This window comes from Phoenix dactylifera, chromosome 4 (genome assembly GCF_009389715.1).
Source record: "Phoenix dactylifera cultivar Barhee BC4 chromosome 4, palm_55x_up_171113_PBpolish2nd_filt_p, whole genome shotgun sequence".
Classification (NCBI taxonomy): domain Eukaryota; kingdom Viridiplantae; phylum Streptophyta; class Magnoliopsida; order Arecales; family Arecaceae; genus Phoenix; species Phoenix dactylifera.
Window position 1 is genome coordinate 2,821,856 of NC_052395.1, and position 21,937 is coordinate 2,843,792.

The window sequence follows — 21,937 nt, forward strand, 5'->3', positions numbered from 1 at the left end:
TTATCTAACTAATTTTTTTAAATAAAATATTAAATTATTATAAATAATATTAAAACGGATCCAACCTATAATCTATATAAATTAGACAATGCTGCAGCACGACTCATTGTGACTGACCATAGTTATTTTTTAGCTATTTTTTTTTTTAAAAGTAAAGCTTGAGTTGCTACGCAATCCAACTCTACCATGAAGGCTCAGGGTTCTTGGTGGGCCAATTAAAATGATTCTGATAAATAATTAGTCATCTGTGCTTAACTTTTGTATATCATTATTTTATGATAAAAAAGGCACATTAATAAATAAGTTTTAAATATAAAAAAAAGAGAAAGTGTTCAAGCACAAAACGATCGGCTGATGAGGTCATTCGATGCGGCTCTAAGAACAGTACATGGGACCTTTCCCATCTCACACGAAACCAAGCGGACGGACTACGGCTCTTATCCTGTCCCGTCGGTCTAAACTACCGCGTGGTCACTTTCCAACCTGTCAGTCTGGAGATCCAATCAACTGACGGTTCTAATTCGTCCATCAAGAATATCACAAAGATTCAACGGCTGAGACAGGGGGCAAGAAAACAATAGAAAAGATTCCTCGATGCTGCCTATAAGAATGATCCTCCTCTCCTTCTTGTCTCGCCGAAATTCCTCCTTCCGTAGCGGAGGCCGATCCAATACGATTCGAACCGATGGGCCGCACCGCCGCCGCCGGCGCGTTCCTCCTCTTCCTCCTCTTGCCGTTCTTGCTCGCCGATTCCCGGTCTTTCTTCCCCATCCGGCTTCCGTCCGATCGCGAGGATCAGGAGTTCAACGGCGACGATGACGCCGTGGGGACGAGATGGGCGGTCCTGATCGCCGGATCGTCCGGCTACGGGAACTACCGACATCAGGTATATCGTCGCCCTTAACCTTCTTCTTCTCCATCTCCCAGTTATAATCTAACGAGTGTTTCTTTGATTTTTTTTTTTTTTTAGTATGTCTGTTTGTTTGCTTGTCTGTCTGTCTGTTTGTCTGTTTATGGCTCTTTGTTTCGTGAGAAATTAACCTTTTTGTTGTTAATTTTTATCGTATCTTAATTTTTTTTTGGGAATTACTGGAACTCATCCTTAAATTTTTATCTTCATGCTAATCATTTGTTTTGCTAATTTAAAATGTTTTCCTTTTCTGTTAATTCGTGATCTGGATCTGGAAGTTGTAATTTTTATGTATGATGCTAAAAAAACCCGGTAACTATTGTTTCCTTTGACCATTGAAGGGATCAAGGAGGCTCATAACGTAAGGAGCCGCAGATTTTCCCCCCTCCCTTAACCCTTTAATTATTATTTTTGATAAATAGCTGTTAATAGGTTCAGGATTCCATTAGCGAATTAAAGGTAAGAGCTTTTAGAGTCTGATTCGTTCTTATCAATTAAAAGATTTTGTCGGATATCCGTGTATTTGGTGCTGTTTGGTGAGTTACTGAGAAGCGGTAGCATATATACATATATATCTTTTGCAAATTTTTTTTTTTGAAAAATTGATCTTTCATTATTTTAATTTTTTCCTAAGTATTCAAATTTTTTATAACATATTGAGTTGAATTATTCTCAGATATCAAATTCATGATTATATAACATGTGAGTTTGTTAAAGGGCTTGTTGGACATGCTGTTTTGCAGTCCTTTTCACGAATATTGGATCTGATAGGGATCATGGTTTATATATGTGCCTTGTAGTTGGTGCTCAATGAGTCTCAATTTGATCTTTATGCTTAGGGGAAAAGGAAAGTGACTTTGATTTAGGATGATGAACAAAGAAATTACTTGTTCGGGATTAATTCAAAGGCAGTAAATTCTCATGATGCATGATGGAGGCTGATGAAAAGGATGAAATTGAATCTTCCTATAACTGCTATACTGGTGAACCTTGACATAGTTGGTAGACTAACCTGCATATTGTCTAGTATTTAGTCCTAGGCTTCAGATTCGGGAATTTGTGAGGTAATCTTTCAATATTTTTTCTTTGAATAATTTTTTTCTTCAGTTTGCAATCACTATCTGCCTTGGGGAACCCAAGTTTGCTTGCTGTAGTTCCTCCATCTTTTTCCCCCCTTTGTTTTCCTAAATTGGATTTCCATCTTTAATGTAAAAGCAGGCTGCATCCTTGAGTTTTCATTTACAATGTTATTTTCCTTTAACTAGCTCCTCTCATTATTTCTTTTACATTTTTTATGCTTTCAAGGACTTAGAATGGTGATATGAATTTTGATTGCAGTGATATTAGTTGACCTGCAGTCCAAGAAACAAACTATAAGCAAAATCATGATGCTGTGTTCTAATATTTTAATGGTCAATTATCTGATTCTTTTTATAAATATAGGGAAGATGTGGAAGTTCTTTGACATATATAAGACTTTGGCCTTGGCATTTGTGATATTTCCTGCTTTGCTGTTGAAAAGTTACCTTCCTTTCTGTCATTTCTTTATATAATTCCATTCATTCATCTGCATCTCTGGTTATGGTGATAGGCATAATCAAACAGTAATTGTCAGATCACCTAAAGATGTATATGAGTATTTCCTCATAATTACATGAATGGAAATATTGTTAATAAAACCTTATACAAATGAACACTGCTTTGTACTTTGCCGGATATAAGTTTTCTCCCGCTAGCATTTAACTTTAATTACATATGATGTTTTCGAAACTTTGAAGGCCATTTTGAAGATCACATTCATGCTGTATCTTTTGGCTTATTCATCACCATTCATTCATAAATGTCCAATCTAACCTGCTTGTCTCGATGTCCTGTTTCCCAGTTTCTTGGTTCCAGCACTTGATTTTGTGAACCATTGCTCTTCATTGGAAGTTCAGCGAACAATAGTTGCTTCTCCTGTCAATTTTAAAACTGGATTTCAATTCAAACGTTTTTCTATTCACCAAGCATCCAGTTTAAGCAGCTAGTGAATTTGATGCACTAGAAGGCCTTGGTTTCAGTTTTGTGCAAAACCCATAGCCCACGCTTTTCGACATGACATTTCTCCCCAAAAAATGAGACACATCAACACTATGCTTGAATTCTATTGGAAACAAGCAAGAATTTCAGCAGATAGTGGATATCGGGTGTTTGCACTTACATCACATCACATACATGTTTGGCATGCTGTTCGCTTCTACATTCTTGTATGAGTTTAGACTTGCACCCCTTACTATGGTGCATTGCTGGTACAATGTAATTGCTAGTATTTAGTTTTAAGCATTTATACATCACATTTCACTGCATTAGGAACCAAGGTTTCTTTTGCAGGAGAATGCTTGGGAGACTAATTTGCAGGCCCTTGTATGGTGCTTCTTAGGACAATCACTGGATCAGATCATCATTCACGGGGTTTCTCAGGGAAGGTTGCTGACACTGACCCAAACCTTTGGGTTTGGTTTGGTCCAATGCAAAAAATAAAATTCCAATCTTCCAATTCTCTACTGGAAGCTTGATTTAGTATTAGGACAGTGGTTAGTGTGCACAAGAGGGCTTTGCTCGGCAAGAACAGTTCAAGAAGGAGTGAGAAAAGCAGAACCAGGACAGATGAGAAACAAAAAAATGTGAATTAAAAGAACTACATGGGGTTGTCCTGTTATATCACCTTGGTTTATAGCTGTGCTTTCCCTGGCATTGTTTTTTCCTGGTTGAGCTAATCCTTCTTTAAATTTGCAAAGAAAAAGTTTCATGCTAAATTCTAGTGATATGTGATATTACAATCTAAGTTTCATCTTAATTTAATCATTCTATTTTTATATAGATGTGTAAATATATGATCCCCTTCCTTTACAACATTCTCTCAGGCTGATGTGTGTCATGCATATCAAATCATGAAGAAAGGTGGATTGAAAGATGAGAATATCATTGTTTTCATGTATGATGATATTGCTCACAATGAGGAAAATCCTAGACGTGGTATCATAATCAATCACCCAGAGGGAGAGGACGTATATGCGGGAGTTCCAAAGGTTTGCCCTTTTTCCCCCTTTTTTGTCAGAAACTAAGATTATATTTTTGTGTTGTGACCATCATTGGTCATTTGCCTGAGGCCTGTGATATCTCTTTGCAGGATTACGTGGGAGACGATGTTAACGTTAACAACTTTTTCGCTGTTCTCCTTGGAAACAAAACTGCTTTAACTGGAGGAAGTGGGAAAGTGCTTGATAGCGGCCCTGATGATCATATCTTCATATTCTACTCTGATCATGGTGGACCTGGGGTTCTTGGTTAGTAGTTGAATTACCATGCTTTTAAGAATTTAATTACTAGAGTTTTTTCCTTGGTTCTTTGATGCACAATATTTTATAGTTAAATCTCATGCTATTAATAATATCCTCTTTTTTTGAGGGAATACTATTAGTAATATCTAATATTATTACACATAACTAATATAACTAATAATGTAGAACTAGATATGACTAAATAGATTTAATAGAATTCTACTTATCTAATATGAGTTTATGATTAATTAGTAGAAATATATACTGAAGTGCATATGGTTAATTAGATTACCATACTATCATCATACACATATATTTTTTTACATATTCTATCATTTATATATGTTATATTTACATTTTTAAAATTAACTTTTACTTTAAAAAGAAAATCAAAAAGAATGATTGTGAACTGGGAAAGAAAAACTAATTCTGAGTATTCCTGTTCTGAAAATATCTACATAACTTCTAAGTCATCATTAGGCTAGAATATCAGATTATTCGGGTTCTGGAAGTCACAGTTAGCCTCAGAATCTCACCTAACGACTGGTACAGGTGGTTTATGAGGTGCCTTAGGGAAATTATGATGTTAAAACATGAGACTGACTACCATATTTTTCTGTTACCTGAAACTTTGCCAGGAATGCCCACCTACCCTTACCTTTATGCTGATGACTTGATAGCTGTTTTGAAGAAAAAACATGCTGCTGGGACCTATAAAAGCATGGTATCCAGCTATCTATGTTATATTCGCGGTTGTATAATCTTGCTCATGTTGTTATAATAGTTTACAATTTTTTTTAATTTTTCAGGTGTTCTATCTTGAAGCTTGTGAATCTGGGAGTATATTCGAGGGTCTTCTGCCAGCAGATATAAACATTTATGCAACCACAGCATCAAATGCCGTGGAGAGTAGTTGGGGAACTTACTGCCCTGGAGAGTACCCTAGCCCTCCCCCAGAGTACTATACCTGTTTGGGAGACCTTTATAGTGTTGCTTGGATGGAAGACAGGTGCATATACCTCCTCCACCACATAGTTTGCTCCAGCTCGATCTGTTCCTTTTTTCCTTTGAAAATCATGAATGTCTCAACATTATGCCTGTTATATTTAATTCAGACACACAAAGTTGGTAATTTTTTAATTTACATTTTTTTAAACCCATCTGCAAAACCATAAAGAGAGTGTTTTAAGTTGCCCTCTATATTTCGAAATTGTTTGTTAGACAAACTTATACATACGACGAGCAAAATGTGGAAGATAGTTAAAATGATTTGTCAGATGCTATTTTAACATGGGCATGGTGCTCAAGAGAAGAAATTTATAATTCTTACCTTGCTTGAGATATTTTAATGCTGTATGATTTTGTTGGTTTTGCATATTGTAACAACTCACAACAGGATAATTTTTCATTCTCGTTGCTTGAAATCTTACTATTTTGGATACTATTTTTGTATCACAAACATTCAAATATTTCAAATTTATCAGAGCTTCCTTCCTACAATGAAACCAAATCATGGTGGGTAATCATTGGAGGACAGGGAGCCAGAGAAGAACTTAAGTGGCGTAAAGGATAACAGAATTGAAATTCATTTCAAAGAAGTTACGTATGTATTTTGATGGATTTTCTTATTTAGAATTCTTGAATGACTTTCAGTTTTGTATATACTTTCTTGAATGTTTAATCAGGAGTAGAAAGACTTATATGGTCCTTTTCTGTTAATAATTTCGAAGCCTGTAGTGTGGAGACTAATTGTTTCTTGTGTGGACAGTGAGGTACACAATTTGCGGACTGAAACTCTGAAGCAGCAGTATCAACTGGTAAGGGATTCATATCAGAGTTTTCTTTGTCTTGCATTATGTGCTTGTGTAACTGAAGATTAGATATAACTTGTTCTGGTGGTGCTTGCAGGTCAAAGCCAGGACTGCAGTTCATAATACATATTCTTTTGGTTCTCATGTAATGCAATATGGGGATTTAGATCTCAATGCACACCAACTTTTCTTATACATGGGCTCAAATCCTGCCAATGAAAATGCCACCTTCATTGATGATAATGCATTGCCATCATTTTCTAGGGCTGTTAACCAACGGGATGCGGATCTACTTTATTTCTGGCATAAGGTTGGTTTTGCTTCTTTTGTAGGTTATCTACCCATTTAATTCATGTAGTAATTTACAAGTCCCTGATATGCAGTAGCAGTTGTTTAATTTTATACAACTTTTTATTGTTGAATGGTTCAACTGCTCTTGCTGCATCTTTTCCCCTCCACCTGACTGATCTCTTTCCTTTGCACAGTATCGGAAATCACCTGAAGGCTCCTCCAAGAAACTTGAAGCTCAGAAGCAATTGCTTGAAGTGATGTCTCATAGATTGCATGTAGATAGCAGTATGGAGCTAATCGGGAAGCTTCTCTTTGGTTCTGAGGAGGGCCCGAAAGTGCTGGGGACCGTTCGACCTGCAGGTCAGCCTTTAGTTGATGACTGGGACTGCCTCAAGTCGATGGTAAGGGACCCTAAAAGCTAACCTTTGAACCCTTTATTCTGTTGGTATACTTATTTATTGGTTTGATGCTTGATCATCGAATTCTTCAGAATATGGCCTTGAATCCCCTAAATTGGCAAAGCCTGTTTGTGCTGCATGCATTTTCAAGTATGTAAATGTGCCTGTCATTTTTAAAAAATTGTATCCACCAGATGTGAAAATGTCATCTTAATTTGTCCCTTAGCGTGAACATCAACCATGGAGGGTTGCAGGTGTTGAACTCTCCACCACTGATATCTGAGTCATTCTCATTACACTCGCCCTGGGGAAAACTCTTATCATGGATTAGCAGCATCTTATAATGGATGCTGTTTTCCTAACCCAGATAGAAGATGGAGGTTTGACATTTAATGGCATGTATCCTTTCAGAAGACATTTAATAGCATATATACAAAAAGCCTCAAAATATCCACAAGTCCGACTTTGTCATGCTACCACCTGTCCATTGTGGATATTTCATTGCCTGGTTCAAGCTTTTTCTTATTGTTGTCAAAGCACAGTAATTTTTTATGCTACCTTCTAGTTGACCTTCTGGTTTCTGTCTTTTTTTCTTTTTTCATATATAAACATCATTTGAATATTATGTATATGTTTGTTACCATTTCGCTTTCCTCGGGTACATTTGAGATACTTAAGTTCTGCTTTTCATGCATCTCCAGTTTTTTTTTTCTTTTTCTAGCCAATGCAGAATAACATAAACATTCGTTGACCTTCCACTTATAATCTTCTTCGTAACAATAGTTTGTTAGTATATCTCAGATAAATTCCATATGGATTAGACCAGAATTGACAACCTTTCAATACCTTTCAATCTTTAGCGCATAATCATGCCTTTTCTTCTTTGTAGGTACGGACTTTTGAGACACACTGTGGATCTCTAGCCCAATATGGCATGAAACACATGCGATCCCTTGCAAACATCTGCAATACAGGCATCAAGAAGGAGACAATGGCTGAGGTGTCCGCTCAAGCTTGCTTCAGGGTTCCCTCCAACTCCTGGAGTTCTCTCCATGGGGGTTTCAGTGCTTGAAGCAACCATGTAAGAGTTGTGCTATGTTAATATGTTTGGGACTTAAATACATATGGAAGTTGCTCTGTTCTCCAGCGCTGTAAATAGAATTACCTGAAAAGCTGGAGAAATCTCCATGCACTAATATGCTCAATCCATGAAATGGCCATTTGTAAATCATTTATGTACTATTGGTGGGCGTTTACAATTGGAGTTATCTTGGTGTGAACATTCTACTGAGTTCATGGTGAACATGAGATCCGAGCAGTAAGCTCCTGAAACATGGTTTTGTAGCCTTTAGATTGTAAAAGCTACCTAAATTGCTTGGTTAGTGGGTTGCCCTTTTGCTGGTACTATCGAGCTATTTATGGTTTTCTCCTGCCCTGGTTATCACTGGCTCTGAAAATTTGGTACCTCCTTTCTACAGCGACTGACTTGTTTGGTTGGTAATGAAGCTTGATACGAAGGCCCGAATTCAAAACATACAAGTAGTGATATTTCAAGATTTCATATGTTTTTTTGGAATTATGATTGGTGATTTATTGAACTAGTTTTTTCCTCTCTTATCAAGAATTTTGTTTTTGAAGCAGTCACTTGGAAAAGACGCTAGCTCTGCAGTTTTGAATCCAAAAGTTGAGGAATGTAAGAGGATCCAAACTAACTGAGCCCATAAGAAAGAACGCCCAGCTCACCATGGCCTAAAATAGGAGGCAAGGATCCAAACTCCACCTTGCCACAGATCATGGCGTCTTCAAGCATTGATGAACAAGTAATTCCCTTCTTATTAGTTTCATATTTACACAGTTTGAACATTGGCTGAAATCAACTCATGAACTACAAATCCGTTTAAATTGGGATTCAGCATTTTGGAATTACTTATCATGGGAATGTCTGCGATTGCTGATCTGAACAGTACCACAGAACCAAAGATACAGCTAATTGGACCTCAAATGCCAAAAGGAAACAGCCCACACCAATACAAGTAACACATGTTATGCACATGGATGAATCAAAGAGAGAAAGAGAGAGAGTGTGTGCGCGCGCGCGCATGCGAGCGAGCGAGAGAGAGAGAGAGAGAGAGAGAGAGAGAGAGAGAGAGAGAGAGAGATGATACATTGCTTTCTAATAATGGTGGGTGCGTATTGTCTTGAGAGCAATGGCAGGACCATAGGATCAAGACAGTTCAGCAGCAGAAATACTTCTGGCCATGTACTCAACTGTCTAATGATGTCTAAAGCATGGTTAGCCTCCTGTATCTGGAACTCAGAAATGGGATTACAAATAAGTGCTTTGGAGAAATGGGACAGAATAAAGTTAATAGGAATTCAAGGTTCATACTTTGCTTTCTCATAATGGTAGGTGCATATTGTCTTGAGAGCAATTATACAACCATAGGATCAAGACAGCTCAGCTGCACAAATACTTCTGGTCTTATACTCAATGCCTAGTGATGTGGAAAGCATAGTTAGCCTCCTATATCTAGAACTCAGAAGTGAGATGACAAATTAGCGCTTTTGAGAAGTAAGGTAGAACAAATTTTAGTAGGAACTCAAGGCTACAATCTGAAAGACTACAAGAGGGGCTATAAAGACATCGGGATAATGCTTTCTTTCGACATATGGATCTGAAAGGGTTTCTTCAATCAAAAGAAAACCAGTGATTCAGGCTGACTGAAAGCAACAAGTATGAACTTTTTTACTAGATTACATTGAGAGTGCTTTAACTGTAAGTAATATTCTATTTGATCTCAGGTAAATTTTTGTGTAGATATGTTAGGTTTGACAGCAGCTTGTGGCTTCAGCTGGAGTGCTTGGCTGAAATTATTGATGCAGATATGACCATATTCCTAGTTGCGACAACTTGTTGAGCATTTTAAGCTTCTACTGTTCTTTCTGCAAGATTTGAAACATTTTGGGTCCTTCGTCTCTACTTATTTTAGCGAATTCCCCGTTGCTGGATTATCGAATGTTCCTTTATGAGATAAAGATTTTTTTTTTATTAGAGTACTATGATTGTAAGTGGTATAAGATTGTAGTAATTGGTGGGGAGCTTTGAAGACCAAGTTTGTTGCTGCTTCAATTCTGCTCCTAGGATTCCTAAATACTGAATTATATCAAAAGAAGACATTCTAGATATGTTTGCCCTTGAGAATGCACATTAATTATTGTCCCTCTTTTCCTTTTTTTGGGAGAAAACAGGGAACTATATTTTTCACTTGGAACCATCAATATTAGTTTAAATTACTGAAACCAATGCCACATCACTTCAATTATTTTCTGTTAATAAGAACCAATCCACAAGACATTGTGCTCAACCCCGTTTAGAATATTGCTCCCAAGAGTGAAGGCTATCAATGTATCCTCCTAGCCTAGTTGGTTAAAATCGGCACTCTTTGGCTCTTTCTAAGGCCCCATTGACTAGCTTCATCTTCAGAGTGTCCCCCAACATTACATCATCCTCGACAAGCATCTGTTCATCATAAATAATGTGCATTAAGGCTAGTAATAATGTAGACTCTTAACTTAGTATCAAGACATTCTTTATTGGAGTCTACATGTTAATGTCCAAGAGCTTCACAGACTGTTTGCTTTTATAATCGTTCCACAAGAAATCAAAATTTTCCATTGCATTGCCTATCTAATACCTTCTCAACTAAAGCTGGCATTGGTCCACAGCCCTGTTTTCATTTGATACCTTTTAAATCAAACCAAACCCCCTACATTTCGGAGCTGGCGAGACTTACAAACCTCTCTAGTCTCAAGACTGTGATACCGTGGGGGGTCCCAATTGTCCCTTAGCAGCAGCTGGTTCATATAAGATTCTAATGGACAGTCCAACCGCAACACCTCAACACTTACCATATTGGCGTTTAACAAAATAGTGATTTTTTTTTTTTTTGGATCTGTTATGATATCTATTTCACAATGAACTCAGCAAGTGTAATGCTATGTGGCATCTTTTCAGTCACCTAGCAAGTCTCTCTTATCACTTGGTATAAGAAGGTTAAGTATGACTTGTAAGAAAAGGTGCAACATATTGCAAGGTTTTGGTTGAACAATGAATTAATATGCCTGTTTGACATCACATAAATAGCAACAACTTCTATCCCACCGGTTGGAACTCGGAGATGGGCAAATAACCATCATTCAAACACTTTTGAGAAGCTAAGTTGTTTAGAGTCTAGATTTTTCTGCACTTTGGTTAGAGTTTGTGCAAGACCATGTACACAAGAAAATCATGAACATATTACATGAGAAGGTTAAGTATGATTTGCACAACTAGTAATGTTTTGGCTTAATAACAAGTTGCCATGCTAGGATCATGTAAACCTCAGCAACTTCCATTGGACCAGTCCTTGAATCACTTTTGAGAAGCTAAGTTGTTTGCGTTTTGGAAACTTTGGTTTTGAACGTTGCACAAGATTGTTATACTGTCAAAAAATTTGTGGCCTGCTTATAAGAAAAATCAAGAATAATTATGACATTTGTTATTGTAACAACCCAGGATCTCACCCAAAATGGCTAGCCGAAAGTTATTCTTTGGATTCCTTGATCCTGTATAAATACCCAAGATCTACCCAACGAATAACCGATGGAGGACTAAACACACGTCCGCACGGATCCTCACATACTCCCCCGTTCAAGCCCTGACGTCCTCGTCAGGCTAAGAGTTCAAATCTATTCAAATCTAATCACAAATACCACGATTGGCCCGTGGTCAGCCCCAATGGATCAGTGCTGCAATATTCTCTAGTCTACATAGATTATGGACCGAGTCTGCTCTGATACCATTTGTAACAACCCAGGATCTCATCCAAAATGGCTAGCCGGAAGTTATTCTTTGGGTTCCTTGATCCTGTATAAATACCCAAGAACTACCCAGCGAATAACCGATGTGAGACTAAACACACGCCCGCACGAATCCTCACAATTATAATTAAAAATAATGAATTTGGATCGGGTGTGAGAAGATTGAATTGTCCGAGTCTTATAGCATTACAACAAGTTTTGCTGTACAAATGATATTATGATAGATATTGTAGCCTGAGATAGACTAATACCTTGGATTATCTTGGCCAAGATAGAGAAATTATTAGCAAAAGTTTAGATATTAATTTTGAGAACAAAGCTTGATGTTTTGAAATCAAGACATGAAAAATGTGATTAATATGAAAGTAGAAAATATTTTAGATATTAATTTTAAAATTTATTGTAATTTTTTGTAAAAAAATAAAGATTATTGGTCATACTCATGATCTATGGTTTCATAATATGAGGCAAGATTTTCTATATATATCATTTCTTTTGACAAAAAAAAAAAAAAATCCATGCGGGGAAGTGGCGGATACGGCCGCAAACGGAGATGTCCGCCCACGGAGCTAAGCAATCTCGGAGGCTCCGTGGAAACCGGCGTCGAAACCTCTCCAGTGCTAAATAGACGCCACGTATTTTGACCGTTGGTGATCTTTCATTCCTTAAACTGTACGCTGTCGCCCATAAGTGGGTGAGAGTTCCAGGAAAGAAAAGAGGGTTTCTTTATCAGATGTCCTTTCTTCTTCGAAACCAGAGCGTATTTTGCGAAAGGATCGAGAGGCCAACCGCTGGGGCCAGCTGTTATACGGCGCTTTACCAGCTGTCAGCCCGGGCAGCTGCCCGCTCCTCCAACGCTGCCCGGCTCCCCTCCTGCTTTAAATACCCCTCCGCCCCTCTCGGTTCGCCTCATCCGTCGTCTCCTCTCTCGAGTGCTGCTGTTTTGCCCTTTCTCCTCCACCAAACCCTAAACTATCTCCAGATATCTCTCGAATTCTCGACTCCGAGAGGCAATGGCGGTCGTCGGATCCAAGATTATCGCTGCTCTCCTAATGGCCGTGCTCGCCGTCGTCTTCCTCGCCGGCGGAGCCGCTGCGGCGGACCCTCCCGCCCCGAGCCCCACATCCGCCGCCGGTTCCGTCGCTCCATCCCTCGCCATCGCCGTCTTCGCCTCGTCCATCGCGCTTCTCCTCTGATCTTTCCGCCATTGAAATCTCCGCCGGTGCTGGGTCTGATCCGTAGATCTCTGCGGCTCGGCGGCTTTTCCGGTTTGGGTTTTGTGATAGATGGTGCCTTTCTTGGTCTAGATACTTCGTATATGTGGTTATTTGGAGATTTTGGTTGTTTTTTTCTCACAGCATTGTTCGAATCACATCTCCTTAGACGTATTTTGTGGTTCTTTGTGGTTACATCTGAACCTTAAGGTAATAAGGGTGCATACATCTGGGATTGGGTCTCTGGGAGATTCTGTAGATATTTTACTTCAACTACATCGATCTATATTGTTTGGTGTTCTTTTTCTCTAGTTTAGCTTTGATTCTTGATGGATTTGGTGTTTGTAGCGAATGATCTGGTACTTTAATGCTGTATTATTGGTATGCATCGTTCCGATTCCTCGCTTGTTTCGCACCAGACCGGATTTGAGCCGATGGTGGATATCTCAATCGATCAGCTACCAGCTATTTTTGTACGGACGCAACCTTTGTGTTTTTTCACTGTTACTTGTTAAACCAACGGGTTTTTTTGTCTCTGTTGGATATCAGATGGTTTCTTCCATTTGTTTGTTCACATCCACTTTTATGCAAACATGAATTAATTCTGGAGCAGTAGAATGTATGCTTTACTCGTTCCCGTTTGATCTCTTTTTTAAATAAAAAGATTATAATTGTGTATAGAAAGAGGTCTAATTGGGCAAAGAAACGAGGGCTAAGTCAAAAAGAGGCTGACTAAACTAAACTGATGGCAGTTTTCCAATTTGAAAGCCCGGATGCTGTTTATGGTAAAAACAAAACCGCTTTCGCAACTTCAGGAAATTACCCCCTCGGTGCATGAAAAACTACTAAAATCCCGTGGATTAAAGTGATCTCAGAAATCTCGAGGTGTGACGTAATCGATGCTAAACGTGGGGTCATGAAGTCCCCACGTTCTCTAGATAGAGCGCTAGATTAGAAAATGTATTCCTTTTCTATCATCCTGCTCCCTTTTTGATCTTTCGCCTCTCATCCCGCCGGATCCAGCGGAAAGTTTCGTATCAATTCCCTTTTAAAGAATTAAAAGAACTCATGAACAAGCCATGTGGGGCACCGTTCAAGATGTTATGAGGGTGTGCTTCAGAAATTAAATCATGATAGAAAGGTGCGTTCATTGCGGAAATCTTGGCACCTGAATTAGGGGTGATATCATCTATATTCGTACCATCATGCTGACCTCAGCAAACAGATAGCTGTGAGTCGGGGAACCTCTAGGTAATTGGGTGGCAATAGGGATCTCATTCCAACCTGTTTATTAAGCAGGCTAAAATTTTAAATCTAAATTCGATATATTTGTTAAATAGATAAATTTGGCTCAGGTAAAACATTTATTAAATAAGTTATACGGATTTTTACCGAATTAAATTAATTTAGATAGGTTAAACAGATCAAGGTTAAGCAAGTCAGAAACATAAATTGATTTAATTAGTTTAAACAGGTGAGAATAAATTGGGCTACGAATTGCCATCTTCACTTAGTATACTTTACTAATCTCTCTCCCATTTTGCAACTTTTCAGAATCTACAATGTTTCTCTCAAAATTTTTCTTAATTCCATTATATATCAAGGGCATTTGAATAATAACAGAGTTTTATGAAGGTATATATGTAAATATCAATTTTAGAAAGATATTTATGCAAAATTCAATATCAGCCTCTCTGTCCAAGCTTAATGACCGCGACAGTTCTCCAACCATCTCTCCAACTTGGAGCAGTATAGACACTACTAAATTAGATATATATTATCAATCCGTTTCTGATCAGTTCAAGTTATTGAAATTTACTAGCCAGTCGACATATAAATTGACCTGTATGGAGAAAAATCCACAAGAATCTATCAGTTTGCCTCCGATATCTTTCTTCTTGGACGAGCCGTTATCAGTTATAACAATCAAAGAGCTCGATGCTTCTGTCCAGGATCTTCAAGCTACAGTTGGGTTTGTAATGAGGGTCATGGAAGGTTACTATGAGCTGCTGGTAAATTTATTCAATCTTCTTCTGTTCTACGAGCTGGAATGTTGGCATCCTGGGAAGGAATTAAATGCACCAATTTTCAATTCAAAGCAAACGCAAGTGTGGATGGAGAGCGACTGACATACACTTATCTTTTGGATTAATGCAGGTGATAATTCTAAAGTTCCATCGTGAAAGCAACCAGGCAGCGGACTGGGCTTCTGAGAATTTTGTCATCGACGGGCAGAGTTTGATTCCATTATCTCCTAGTTGTACACTATATGCAATATAAGATAAGGCTATGCCGCCTCCTTTTTTTTTTTTTTCTCTCTTTTTTTTTTTTGGTTGAAATGAGCATTTCATAATCATGGGTACAAATACACTCAATAGAATCAGCAAACAAAAAGGTTCGATGTACACCAGTTATCTCACCCTCCCCAACCCATAGGGTGCCTTCTAAGTGGCTCGCTGCATATGTCGCTACCCAGTCTGCCGCCTCATTAGCCTCACGATATACATCCACAGCCTGAAATATAATACTCTTTCGCAGCATTAACCAAATATCATGGAGCAGAAGATGAACTCCTTCATTACTGTTCGGGCCCACAGTCCTCCTCCGTCAAAAAAGAAACATCGAAATGCAGGCGACTGACTGGTGCAAGGGCCCATAGGTCATCTCTAAAGGAGGGGTTGTATCTTTTGCGCCAAAGAAGGGTTCACCTTCTTTCATGCGGATCACCGCCAGATCGTGGGCTACTTTAGGGTTTGGAGTGCTTAGAGATATATGCAAAATGTGATCCATTGGTTGATGCCTTCAAAGAAAATCAATTATTCATTTGTGCGAAGGACACAACCCAAACCCAAAATTGACGAGCTCCCACAACATGAAGCATCGAAACTTACAAAAAGGGAGAAATTATACCCTACACTGCAGGTGCCATACAGCCGTGCATGCTACTAGTCGCAGCCATTTGTTCATGTAAGCTTTATTCATCAAGTGTTCATCTTGATGCACGGCTATAAGAAATATTGATCATGATGGTGCACCCCTCGTAAAATATAAGTTCTCATAAGGGACCGCTTCCAGGCTTCCAGCTAGTATAATTGGAATTCCACAAAGACTGCTGCTTCTCTGGACAAATGCAATATGCTGACGGGAAGTCTGGGCGCGAGTCCAAGTCCAGGCTTGGCAGCATGGAAAGTTCTGAACCGCGAAGGCCTCCCAGATACATCTTTGGTCTATTAGATTAGAAAACAAACAACCATGCTCTTATATGAAAAGGAAAACATGAAATATGTTCTTTGATTCTTAGCTGGGATTAAAATAATCATGTACTAACTACTATTTAATCTGCCTATAATAATCATGGTCGTATTTTATTTATAACAGCTTTTACGAATCTTGCCGAGCTGCCAACACCTAATAAGTAACATATATTGACAAGTTTGATGACGTTTCTGGATGGTATCCAAGTGAAACAACAAAAAATAATGAGGAATATACCCGTTTTTGGACTCTTTTATCATGTTTGGATATTTTTTTAAATAAAAGACATGGGATTGGCTTATATCTTACATGAAATCCATCCATGCATGTAACATACAATCAATATAACATCATCGTATTGCTGTAACATGAATCACCGTTTGCTGCCCCTATACAAGCCTTGATCATCAAGAGGGATCTCATGTGGTGGCTCACACCCGAACCTCACTTGTTTACTCTTTTATTGGGAGATTGTTGTGAGATTACGCCATAAAAACTCCTAATTTGTTATTATTAACACTAATAAATGAAGCAAATGTAACCTACCTACATAGTATATATACATATCATATTGTTAATACTAAGGCTCCCTCAATCGGAAGATTATGAGCTGGACTTGGATTTAGGATATGGATTCATTTTGTAATAACCTAAGATCTAACTCAAAAAGACTAGTCCAAAGATACTATTTGGGTTTCTAGATTCTGTATAAGTATCCGAGATCTATCCAGCAAATAACCAATTTAAGACTAAACATACATCCACACCGGTCCTCACACATTTCGTCCTAAGATAAAGTTATTAGATGAATTCATTTTACTCTAGATTCACGATCAATCTGGACCACGTAATAATTTCTCTCCTCAAGTATCTTTCTCCGTCAATGCATCGACAACCACCAATGACAACTATATAGCAAGTTCCCACCAAGAAGCAAGGTAGCAGCCCTTGACTTGCACATGTACACGCCTACCTAATGTTCTATTACTTGTATTTTAGATAGGGACTGGCAACTTAAAGAAACTTGAATAACAAAAGCATTCACTTTATTAAGACTCATTATTTCTGGGTGCCATAGGATAATGAAGGACAAAAGGGCCAACCACAAGGATGCCACCAACACCAACACATTTGCTTTACCATGTCCATGTGAGGGGGTGAGGATGGAGGCCATGTGGTATCTGGTCCTTCTTGGTCCCTAGGCTTCTTTATTTGAACTCAAAAGGATGGTTGGTGAGCGCTCTGGAATCATTTTCTTAGCCCCCCATTCTCTTAATTTCTCTTTTCCTGTGACTGGGTTGTATGCCAGGTGGAAGCCTTCTTGTTGTCACAGAAATTAAAGATAGAATGTTATTGGAGGGAAGAAAGATTTAACTTTTTAGATCTATTTTTATTGCAAGACTAGATGGTCCTCTCCAATGTCCATACCACAAACCTATAAGTAGAAAGGAAAAGTTATATTTGAAAGAGAGAGCCTACCAGTAAGATTATCCCTCTTTGGCCCTTTTTAATTTTTATGCTTGGGAAATTGTAGGAGAAAGGGAGAAACCATCTAGGTCATGCTTAAGCCATGATTTTTCTTTTTCTAAAAAATATTATTCAATTCAAATGATAAAATAAAATAATTAGACGTGCAATAAAAGATTTTTTTATAAGACAAATAGATTATATATTTGCAGTACAAATATATTCAATGAAATCAAAAAATATAATATCACGAAGTGCAATCGGGACACCTGGTAAGTTGGTCTAAAGCACCACATCAGGCTGCTCCGTTACAAAAGAGACAACCTAGTCGGCAATATTTTTTGCTTCATAGTAGATTTGCTTGGTCACCTAAAAAATACTCTCTCGAGCTTCCAAGAACGGGCGAGTCCCCTCAAAACTTATCTGACTCGAAATTCAGCTGATCACCATCATTGAGTCCCCCTCGATATTGAATCCCTCCCGATAATAACATAGCCAACCTTCAAAACCTGCCTCGCAAAGTACTACGATATTAAAAACCGCCAACCAACTTGCTGCAATCAACCCATTTGAGCCCTAACTCATAAACCAGCTCCACTATCAGAACTGAGATATATTAGAATTCGGTATTTAATAGATTGTATGTTAAGGAACTAAGTCATTTGAGGCGTTTACCTGCAGTTTTCACAATAGCACCAAGACGATGGCCAATCGCTCATGATTGGGAAGTGCCACAAAATAAATTTATTGCCAATCCAGCATAGGAAATAATTTTAGAACAATATTTCTTCTCTTAGTTTCAGCCGTTAGGCGGTGGACGGTCATTGAGGTGGACTCCAATCATTGGAGCACTTCAAACCAATAAAATATTTACATTTAAAATTTGTGTGGGACCCACACGAGCCTAGCTGTCACATAGACGGAATTGCTACGCTGTCGACAACGGGCAGCTGCCCGTCCAATTAAACCCCTGCCCGTAATTCCTATATTGTCACGCTTCCGTCTATAAAACCCCTTTGCCCCCCGCCCCTCCTAAAACCCTAACCCTAATCTCTCTCTTCCGCTCCGTCCATTCTAAACAGTAGAAGAGAAATAGAGAGAATGGCAGCCGTGGGCACCAAGGTTCTCTCCATCATCCTCACGGCAGTCCTCGCCGTGATGACCCTCGCTGGCGGAGCCGCCGGCGCCGATGCTCCGGCCCCGAGCCCCACCTCCGGCGCTGCGGCCTTCTCCACCCCTCTCTTCGCCGCCCTTCTCATCTCCTCCGTGGCGTTCTTGCTCGGGTCCCTCCGCCACTGAAGGATCCGATGGCTCCGACGTCAGATCTCGTCCTTCCGTCTCCGGATCCGACGGCGTGTGATTCGTATCTAGGCCTATCTGTATACTCTTCGTCCATGCGTTGATTAGTAGATTCTTTTCTTATAGCATTGTTTTGGATCTTATCTCTATGGATGCCTTCTGCGGCATCCCCATGGATGGTAGATCTTGATTGCTGTTAGGGTTTTTCGATTTGGTGGTTTGATCTATAGATCTGATCTGTATGAGACTCTTTATATACTGATATATTACTCTTGGTTTGATCTGTTCTGTTTGTTATATCATTCATTGCTCTTCTTTGTACGATTTCTTTGTGGATTCTTGGAATTTTTTTTCTTTTGATATTAATTTGAGAAATTTGATGAGATCCGGAAACAAGCAAAACAGCACGTCGAAAACCTTTTGATCGGGTGGTTGTTGGCTATTTGTGGGTCCGAGAGATCTAAGGAACGGCTGCCGTCTGATGATGATCGGACGACTGAGAAGGAGCGCTGGTTCCCCGGGTGGCAATTGTGTAATTAAATTGTTCCTTGTGGGTAGGTTTGGTGGTGGGACCGGCGTGGTTCACGTGGACTGTTTGGACCGGGTTCTCACGGTGGAAGATACAAGAGTCTTCTGGAAGGTGGCCACGTTTGCTTAGCTGGGAAGGAATATTCCTTTTTTTTAATAATTGGGGGACTCAATCATTAATGTTAATGACGTCTTTTAAATAATTGGCGGTTTCCATCAAATGACATCACGATAGACCAAAAAATAATAATATTCTATTATTTTTTTGTCTCGATTAATAGCTTTCAGATTCAGTTTATGTGGGTTGTTCTGAATTAAGAAAACAAAATGCAAGATCCAAACGCTGCGGATGCTAGGGATTGGTTGATAGAGAACAACCACCACAGAAGGTTTATGAATAGAACTGGTGCTAAAGTTTATTTAATATCTGTAAGAGTCCTAAATGCTCGTGGAGCTATTCGTTTCTGTTATTCTACATCCCAAGTTTATAGGCAAGGTGAAAAGTTTGACGACATAGTTTACATTATTTGCACAAGCATTTGATAGTTGTATGAATGGTTATATGTTTTTATTTTAGAACATCTTGAAGTTACGTTCTGGTGTCATGACATATACTTCTCGGAGTTTCCATCCATTGGTCTTCAGCCTCTGCATGCATTACAAAAATTAAGATTGTAATAATCCGGAGCTTCATCTAAAAAGATTAACTAGGAAATGTTATTTAGATTTCTCAAATTGAATGCATGCTTGTGTCCATATGGATCCTTATATACTTTATTTAAGCCTTTTAAATCTAATTACAAATACTGCGTTCGGCCTGTGGTCAATTTTAAATAAATTCATGCACTATAACATTATCGAATGAGGTTTATTTGAACCATGAGCAGCTGCAGCAGCCTAAAACTAATCCCTTGAGAGGGATTCGGAGCTTCAGCCAAAAAGATTAATTAGAAAGTGTTATTTAGATTTCTCAAACTGAATACATGTTCGTGTCCATATGGATCCTCATATACTTTATTTAAGCCTTTTAAATCTAATCACAAATACTGCGTTCAGCCTGTGGTCAATTTTAAATGAATTCATGCACTATAACATTATCGAATGAGGTTTATTTGAACCACGAGCAACTACAGCAGCCGAAGACGGATCCCCCTCTGGGGATCCGGCTGCCATGGGACTTGACTGATCCATAAAGGGTCTCTGCTTGAGGCTCGTGGCAGGCAGTCGCTCGCCATTCTCCACAACTTTTTATTTGAAATAGACATCTATTTAAACTATATACATCAACTTGTTTAGGTTATCAGTTAGTTTAGCATCGTCAAAACTTCCATGACTCATATTAGCGGTCATATGTTGCTCTTTTACTGGTTAGAGTTGGGGATGTTTCTTTCATTAAGTGCCATGTGGCCTCATTTAGGTAGAAATATGAAGGGCTGTGAGCCGCCCTTGGACATCAAAAATTTTTCTTAACTCTGCTGTACAAGAAAGAGCAGGAGAAAATTTTCTCCTTTATTGGACAGTTTTTTTTTAAAAAAAAAAATGTTTGGTCGTATATTAAAAAGAAAAACGTCAGTTTCTGCATATTTATCAATTCCCAAGGCTAGGTCAATGGGTGCTGGTATTATTATAGTAAGCTAGAACTACAAAGATAAAAATATCTTCTTTTTCTTTTGGTACACCATAAAAATATCTTCTTAGAAAAGGGAACATTTCCAACTTCATGGATCAATTAGCAATTAATTCATGGAGGCAATAATGAAATGGTCCTAGTCTGCCAGAAGAAATTATTGCAATATCATTTGCATAGCAGAGTTTATTGATGAAGACTTGAGTTGATGGGAAGAGGAAGTTGTCAGTACCCTTTTTATTCCGCATGAGGGAGAGAGAATCCCAGGGCAGCCTATAAGTTGGAGCTTAAACCATGACAAGCTGATTTAGCATCACTCGTCGAATGGGAACTGCACTGTGAAGTCGGGATATATTGTTGCCAAAAGAATGTCACTCCTTGGAAAAAGAAAAGAAAGGAAATTGAAAGAATCTAGCAGGATTGAAGAGGACAGATTATGACCAATTATATGGAAAAATGGATGCTCCATCTAAAATCAAATTCTTCATGTGGAGATGTGCTAAAGGGATCCTACCTGTTAATGAAGAATTAGTTAAAAAGAAATCAAAGTGTAGGAGCTGTAAGCATCCTATGCAAGTACTAAGAAGCAGCCTGCAACAGTATTATATTTATTTGGCCTTTTTAAATCCGCACAAATTATCTTGTTGTTATCTTCTCTTCCATGGAGAACTGAATTGCAGAGTTTAAATCAAATACTTTTCTTCAGTTATTAAAATGAATTTTTGAAAGCTCAAACGGCTTACAAAATTGTTGCTTTTGTTTCTTGGTGCAATTGGAGAGCTAAAAAAATGAATTAGATTTATTTTTCGAAATGGAAAAGGTGAAATAATTGCAGCTCTGGCCAAAAAAAAGCAAAAAAAAATCAGGTCTGCTTCGTGCCCAAAAGTCTTAGAAATAATGGCATTGAGAGAATGCATCAAATTTTGCTTGGAATGTGGATTAAAGAATTTTAAAGTG

General features: G+C 38.5%; 1 protein-coding gene across 1 annotated transcript; it reads left to right on the forward strand.

Moving 5' to 3' along the window:
• The first annotated feature begins 612 nt into the window (after nucleotides 1–612).
• On the forward strand, nucleotides 613–8,064 carry LOC103712950 (vacuolar-processing enzyme). The gene is made up of 9 exons (XM_008799669.3): nucleotides 613–886; nucleotides 3,814–3,978; nucleotides 4,080–4,236; nucleotides 4,869–4,954; nucleotides 5,040–5,239; nucleotides 5,999–6,047; nucleotides 6,139–6,351; nucleotides 6,527–6,733; nucleotides 7,620–8,064. Exons 1-9 carry the CDS (start codon nucleotides 686–688, stop codon nucleotides 7,800–7,802), a joined length of 1,461 nt encoding a protein of 486 aa, XP_008797891.1. The 5' UTR covers nucleotides 613–685; the 3' UTR covers nucleotides 7,803–8,064.
• Nucleotides 8,065–21,937: the final 13,873 nt, after the last annotated feature.